General features: G+C 34.2%; 1 protein-coding gene across 1 annotated transcript; it reads right to left on the bottom strand.

The window, feature by feature from the left end:
* Nucleotides 1–2,754: 2,754 nt before the first annotated feature.
* Nucleotides 2,755–7,142, bottom strand: LOC108568173. Its single transcript, XM_017929108.1, is given in 12 exon segments — nt 2,755–2,927; nt 2,988–3,170; nt 3,223–3,463; nt 3,516–3,898; nt 3,959–4,342; nt 4,393–4,551; nt 5,346–5,507; nt 5,566–5,748; nt 5,805–6,045; nt 6,104–6,480; nt 6,537–6,920; nt 6,971–7,142. Coding segments are annotated over 12 exon segments (3,030 nt in total). The 5' UTR covers nt 7,131–7,142.
* Nucleotides 7,143–8,504: the final 1,362 nt, after the last annotated feature.

Raw genomic sequence — 8,504 nt, 5'->3', positions numbered from 1 at the left:
TGCTCTCCTACTGCGGTCGGCCATTGTGTTGGTCCGGGTCCGTTGGGTTCGTGAGCTGTATCGTTACGGATGTTTATCCTTGGGGATGGCCCCACACGTGGGGGAAGGGAAAACAATAGTACTGGGTGACAACTGAACTGAACTCTAATAACACTGCACCATAAAAATATAAAGAACAATATTCTGAAACAAAGGAGCTGGAGTTAACATAACCTCACTTGATGTTCATGCGCGCGTGCGTCGGTGATTAATGTCTCATGACTTACCTCCTGAACACAATTTAACTAACACTGTAGCTGCTACCATTCTCTGGAATGGAAAAATTGTCAATTTTTCTGTGTTTATAATTGTGCTCAAGATCGACTCCCAGCCTCCTTCTTCAGGTATGACTCCAACAATTCTCCAGCCATCATATTAGGAGACCTAAATGCCCGACACGTCGACTTTGAAGACACGCGATCAAACACAAACTGTGTAATTCTGACCAGTCCTCAGCGAATGCGCCTTAATCCGGATCCGATTCCCAAATCCCACATACATCTCCACCATGGGTAAGTCTATCATCGACCACATCATCGTCACGGAGGACCTGGCCGGCGACTTCGAACCAGAGGCTATCGTTGGTACACCAGTGGCAAGCAACCACCTTCCAGTAGTCGCCATTGCTGCCGCTCCACCAGACCCGCTGCTTGTCAAACGGATTTGAGATTGGAGGCATGGAAACTGGGCAGCCTCCCATATCAGCGATGACACTACAACCCCTCTCGGAATACTACGTTCCACAGAAGACGTCGACCTAGCTGTAGCCAAACTTAATAATACAATCAACGACTCCATCGAAAATAATGTTCCTGTAATAATCTCCACGCATCGCCCTCCTCGTCTCCCCCAATCAGTGCTGGCGCTCATTCGGGAGAAGAGAAGGTTATACAGAAATATTAAAAGGAATGGTGATCCTACACTACGTACTGAGTTCAATGCTGCGCTGGTCAGAAGGAGGGTCTCTGGACATCGAGAGAGGTCCTGGACTGAGGTCACCTCCCTCGACCACAGAAATGGATCCAAGTTCTGGTCCCTGTTTGGTCATCTCACCTCCAGGCGCCCTGCCTGCAGCTACCCATTTAAAGCTGATCCTACTCCAATTACACCTTTGGAGAAAGCAGAAAATTTTGCCAAAGTCTTCCGAGTTTCAACCCAACTTGATGATCCTCTCTTCGATGAGGAATTCAGGAGGGAGGTTGATGAAGTAATGGATTCTCGTCCCCGTGGCCTTCATAGGATGCCGGACTCCGAGTGCATCACTTTCGATGAGTTGTCCGATGTTGTGTCGTGTTGCAACAAAAACTCCTCGCCGGGAAATGACGGCATTACATGGAGGATAATTATAAAACTCCCAGATCCTGCACTCCAATGGTTGCTCTCTATCTACAACGCCTGCCTTCGGATTGGATACTTTCCTGGTGACTGGAAGCGTGCCAACATCCTCATGATCCCCAAACCAGGAAAAGATCTTACTTCACCGGAATCATACCGACCCATCTCTTTACTGCCGGTCTTGGGAAAACTGCTTGAAAAACTAATACACAAAAGGATCCTCAATCACTGTGCTGAACACCACATCATTCCAGAACATCAATATGGCTTCACCAAACACACCTCAACTCAACACGCTCTACTGAACCTGTCCACCCAGCTAGTCAACAACATCAACTCCAAATTCTACTCACCAGCACTTTTCCTCGATATTCACCTAGCGTTTGATACAACGGCTTGTTCTTGAAGATGGAGAGAGACAACTTCCCGCAATATCTAATCGAACTCATACAGAGCTACTTGAAGAAAAGAAGCGCTGCAGTCAAGATAGGGTCGACGCTCTCGGAGGCGGTGTGCATTGATGTCGGGGTCCCTCAAGGCACTATTCTCTCTCCGACACTCTTCAATATATACTTTGCTGACATTCCCACCCATGATGATGATTCCACTCAATTACAACAGTACGCCGATGATACGGTCATTTGGTTTTCACACCGGATCCCTGCCATTGCTATCGAATCCCTTCAAGAGGCCTGCCGGCGGCTGGAGTTATGGATGAGAAGGTGGAGAAGCAGAAGATTCAAAGACGTCAGATTGGGGATCAACCTTTGGAATGTCGACATCGAAGAATCTGACACCACTAAATATCTCGGCATCTTTCTTCATCGGAGCCTCAATCTATGTACGCAAATAGTAAACATTCTTAAAACAGTTAAATCTCTCTAAATTTCTCTAAATGTGTACTTTATCTTTAAATCTGTTTCTCTAAAATGTCTATTTATGTTCAAAATCTCTTCCTGTTTAAAGAATGTTCTGACTTACTCTACAAATGTGTGCTTCTTATCCTTATAATGTAATTTTTTTTTATCAAAATCTGTAACCCACAAACTCCATGCTGAAAGAGCTTAGGCTTAAGTAGTATGACTACTTATGTAAAACTCAAATATGTAACCCATTTCACATATAAATAAAAACATTTGAAACTTCCTAATATTAATTACACAATATTAATTATATCATTAGTACAGAAAGACCTCTAATCAATTGCCATTTGCAACAGTTGAATTTTATTTTAATTATTGTATTCAGTTATTTTCCTATTTTGTAATTTATTGTTACAATAACTATTATTATTTATATCGAAATTATATTTAAATTAAAAAAAACATAAATGTATACACAAATTTATTTATTAAAAATATATTACATATATGAAATTCATTATTTTATATTTTAATACCGATTTTCTAAACGTACCAAAATACCGTTAGCTGACTTCAAAATAGTTTCTGCGACGAGATCCAACTTATGTGCAGGGATAACAGGATGTAAAATGAAATTTTTAACGACCTTCGAAATTGTAGATTTCATTTCCAAAATTGCGAATTTTTGACCTAAAATAGAATAAATACTTAAAATTAGTATGTAGATTAAAACAAGTAAATAATTATTACCAATGCAGTTCCTGGCACCTGCGCTGAACGGAACATAAGCATATGGGTTAGTTCCTGTCGATCTGTCTGGAGAAAATCTTTCAGGGTCAAATTTATAGGGATCTGGATAATATTCTGGATTATAATGAATGCCGTAGATGAACAGATTGATTTGAGTTCCTTTTTTGAATTGGAGGTCATCAGCTGGAAAAAATGAATTTGTATACTTGAACTTCTTTTTATGTTAAATACTTACAGTATTTACAATCTTTCGCAATCGATCTGCCAAAGAAAGGAACTGATGGGTACATTCTAAGGGTTTCTTTAATAACCATATCCAAATATTTCATTTCCTGGAGATCTCTGTGTGTTGGGATACGATCAAAATCGTCTCCAAATACAAGTTTATGTTCCTCAATGATTTTATTTTGCACATCATAATTTTGTGCTATCGAATATAAAGCAAAACTAATAGCAGATGTTGTCGTATCGTGCCCCTAATAAATGCCAATAAATTATATAATAAACAACTATAAATTTATACTTTACCTCAAACATGAATGTGTCGACTTCTTCTCTAATATCCTCATCAGTCAGAGGTTTCCCGTCTATAGATGATTGCAGTAGGAGATCTAAGAAAGCAAAACGTTTTTTCTTTCCCAAATCATCGGCTTCATTATTACTCTCATTTTCAATTTGATTTTCAATTATCGTTTCGCGACGACTTTTAATTACAGACATTGTGTAATCATGAAGAACTTTTAAAGCTTTCTTCTCTATCAGATAATTTTCATGGAAGCGATAGTAGAAATCTCTTCTTTGCAGAGCAGAAAATGACCTTTCAACAACAATTTTGCACATCTTTTTTACACTTTGAACATATTCTGTTTCTTTATTTAGTTGAGCATTAACCGAAGATCCCATGGCAGTTTCTAAGAATTATAATAAAATATAAATATATTTGATATATTACATTTTGGATCTTAATTTACCACAGATGATATCCAAAGCACATAATGTTACATGGGGATAAATATCTGTAAAGGATTTCCCAACTTCTTGTCTCAACTGCTGTACAAGAATGCTGGCATTTTTATCAAAGGTTTCTATAAATTGATCTAAAATTTGAAAATGGTACGCTGGAGTAATCATTCTCCTCCTCTTCTTCCATTTTGTGCCACCGCTCGTTAAAAGACCCAATCCCAACCACTTATGAAAAAATCTATATGCTCTCGCTTTGTCGTTAGCTACTGTCGTACTGAAGAAAAATTCTAACAGTTTATAATCAGAAACGACAAAAATTACATCGAAGCCCATTATCATCCTAACAAAACCTCCATATTTTTGTTGTAATTTTATTTGGTAAGGTAAGAAAGCTAAGTACAGACAAAATTAATTTTATACTTTGTTATTATTTTTTACTTACAATTAGATCCTTTGAATTCCAAAGCATTGCCCAATATTGGAACCGGTTTTGGTCCAACGCAATTTTTGATACCTTTAGTATAATAATACCAATTTATGTACCAAAGAGCTATAATGGAAGCGACGAATGTCGCCATTATTACAATTGCTGTAACGATCATTTTGAATCATTTAAACTACAAGTGCTGGTGCTTGACACACCTCCCAGTATTTATATATGTAAATCGGATGGTCATTTATCTATATATTGATAAATGCTCATATAATCTTCCAAACATTGCAAAATAAAATTTTAAAAAGGAAAATATGTTTATTATGTATACACGCTCTTTGTGCCTTATTTCGATTGATAATATTGTTTATGTTTTCTACTGGCTGAAGATGTGGGCTTGTCTGTCTGGGTATTTAGAGGCCGGTGTTCCGGTTTGACATCATCAAGAGATCGAAGTCCAGTATATGTGCCGGAATACCGTTTATGTTTTATTTTATTTAGCACACATATATTGATTACATGGATTTTTTTAGAATTTATCTGCATAAATACTCCATGCTCATTATTTATTAAATAAATATTTTCTTAATACATGTGTTTATTTTGTCTTACTCATATAATAAAAAGTAATTCATATAGTGTTACGATTTATATTTTACAATTAATTCAATAACCTAAGACAATACCTTCGTAAATATCTAATTGATAATTACTATTTGATTTTTTTAAAGTTATTAATATTATTATAACTGTGTGACGATAATGATATTTAAATATAGTGTTTCGTATTTTTTTTTAATTTATTAGCTATACTGTTGAACAATACAAGTTATTCTTGTTTTAGAAACTTTGATCATAAGATAAGGCCATTTCTCAAATTGTGCTATATATATTTGCATTGGATTTATTATTTTTTTCTATTTTTTTGTGTACATTACATATAACTTCAAAGATGAACGTTTACCATTGCCTATTTTCAATTCCTACGAAAACACCATTTCCTGATTTTAAAATGGTTTCCGCTCTTAACAATATTTTATGATGGGGAACTACTGCATGCAATTTGTAGTTTCTAATCACCTTTGATACGGTGCACTTCATTTCCAACATTGCAAATTTTTGACCTAAATTAAAAGTATATTTAGAAAATAATAATATTAACATATAATGAAAACTATTTACCGATACAATTGCGCAAGCCAGCGCTGAATGGAAGGAACGAGTAAGGCAATTTTCCATCGAAGTTTTCTGGTAAGAATCTGTCTGGATCAAACTTCTCTGGTTCAGGGAAGTATTTCTCATTCATATGCATGCCATAAACGAACATGTCAATAGTGGTACCCTTTTTAATTATTATGTCATCGGCTAAAATTATTGCAAAAAATAAATATTCATTATAAGTTTCCTTTCAACGAGCATACAATATTTGACGTCCTCGGCGCATTCTCTGGCAAAGAAGGGAACGGACGGACAAAGACGTAAAGTTTCTTTGATGCACATTTCTAAATACTTCATTTCGGTCAAATCGGAGTAGGAAGTTGATCTGTTAGGTTCATCCCCAAATATAGATTTTTGTTCTTCAATCACCTTTTCTTGGGCATCTGGATTGTTAGCAAGGAAATAAAGTGCAAAACTCATTGCAGACGCAGTAGTATCATGGCCCTAATTAAATATCGTATTGTTGTTTATATTCATATTTGCATTTTCATATATACTATACCTCGAACATAAATGTATCAACTTCTTCTCTGATGTCTTCATCGGAGAGGGGCTGTCCTTCAATTGTGGATTGAAGTAACATGTCCAAAAATGCGACTCGTTTCTTTGCTCCAATATCATCAGTATCCACCTTCTTGTTTTCTTGTTTGTTGACAAGAGCATCTCTCCTATTTCTAATAACTGACAGAGTATAATTGTGAAGGACTCCAATCGCTTCTTCTTCTTTGCGGTAATTTTTGTTGAAACGGTAAGTTAATTCAGTCTGTTGACTTGGGTGGAAAGCACGGTCGGTGATAATTCTACACATTGTTTTCACGCACTTTACATACTTTGAATCTTCGTTAATCTGGGCATTCACGGATGTTCCCATCGCAGTTTCTAATATTTCATTAATAATTAACAATTACTGTAAACCGGAGTAAATGTATAGTTACCGCAGATGATATCCAATGCACACAATGTTACGTAAGGGTAAATATCTGTAGACTTCTTTCCAACTTCCTTCTTAATTTTTTCCAATAAGATGACCCCATTTTTATCAAATACTTCGATGAACTGTTCAAGAATATTGAAGTGATATGCTGGAGTAATCATCCTCCTTCTCTGCTTCCATTTTCTTCCTTTGCTTGTAAGTAAACCAAATCCAAGCCACTTGTGCATATACCTGTAAGATCTACTCTTCTCGATAATTTTGGTGGAACTCAAGAAGAACTCAAGCATTTTGTAATCGGTTACAATTAAAATAAATTCAAAACCCATCATGATTTTCACAATCCCATTATACTTCTCCGTAAGTTTTTGTTGGATGGGCAGAAAAGCTTAAATAATAAATTTGTATTGACATTATAATGAATTCATACGAACTTACTGTCTGAATCTCCAAATTCCAATGCATTTCCTATAAGTGGTATTGGTGTTGGTCCATCAATTTTCTTCAAATGTTTATTGTACCACAAATATGTGTAATACCAATAAGCTACAAGAAATATAAGACCCCCCACCAATATAGTAAATATTTCCAAGATCATCGTGTGTTTAGGTATTAGTCCATTACTAAATAAAATTTATTCGTCACTTGACTCTAGCTTTTATATAACAACAATATCTGCTAATTGTAATAGATAACACGTACTCATTTCCGATCAATTGAGATTATAGTATCTTATAATTTCAATTACATCAGTTTACTACATAGTAGTTTCTTGTTAAGATAACATAAAATCGAAAATTATATAATCCACCAAAGAAATAGAACAGTATTTTCTAAGATCTAAATTACATATATTAGATAGTATGTAACCTTAGAACATTGACTTTTAAAAATGTTAAAAGAATAAATCCAATTTGATAGAATAATAAAATAATTTAATTTCATAGATTTTAAAGGAAATATAGTTTTTCTTAAATATTTATTTCCAATTTAGTAACAGATGTTTGAATTCTGACATGGCGCCCTTATGCACAATTTGCACACCTAGTTGCGGCAGCCCTAATTAAGGATAAAGTAAAATCCAAATTATATTATTATTGAGCAACATTTAATTCATTTTAATTATTGAAATTAAATAATTAATTTAGCGTGTTATGTTTGAAATCATTATTATCTTATAGACACAACAGACCTAAAAAACAAGTTGGTTCATACACTTGATTTATATATCAGAGATAAACACTATATATTTAATATATAGTCCAATTCAATAATCAATGGTATACGAGATAAGCGTTGATTTTTTTTTAATGTTTCAAAATTGAAAAATGTAGTTGAACATTTTCTTTCTAATTTTTTTTAATAAACGTTATAAAATATATGTTATGGTAGTGACATTATGACACGCATACAGTGTCTACAATTTTTCAAACTTTGTTAAAACGTTTTGTGGTTTAAACATATACAATTAAATATCTGTATATAGAACAATAATTAATATTTAATTTAAAGCCAGATTTGTTGAAATTATTATAACAGATATTTCTTTTTTTGCTCTTAAAAGAAACAAAATAAATATAAATTTCAATAGTGCTGATCCCATAAGCAAAGCAAGTAATTGTTGATTACAATATTGCAAGACCCATCTATAATTATATGCGCAGCTACATACGGAAATACCACATACGCAAAATACAAATTAGACTATCAAGATATGAGCGATCTGTTCACTTATTATTTAATACATAGAGCATTATATAATAATCGAACAGTTATTTTTAAATTATCATAAGATATTAAATATAGAATACAATTAAGTTTGAGTTAAGATTTAGATTATTAAACTATGTTAGTGTTGAATTATGTGATATAATAATATTTATTCTTTTATTATGTAATATTAAAAATATATTTATCGACCCTCGGCCCCTCTCATGTATTTTTTATGCTTTAGATTACTTTCTTGTAAGAC

This window comes from Nicrophorus vespilloides, unplaced genomic scaffold (assembly GCF_001412225.1).
Source record: "Nicrophorus vespilloides isolate i.1.1-1 unplaced genomic scaffold, Nicve_v1.0, whole genome shotgun sequence".
Lineage (NCBI taxonomy): Eukaryota > Metazoa > Arthropoda > Insecta > Coleoptera > Silphidae > Nicrophorus > Nicrophorus vespilloides.
This window is presented reverse-complemented; position numbering and strand designations above follow the sequence as displayed.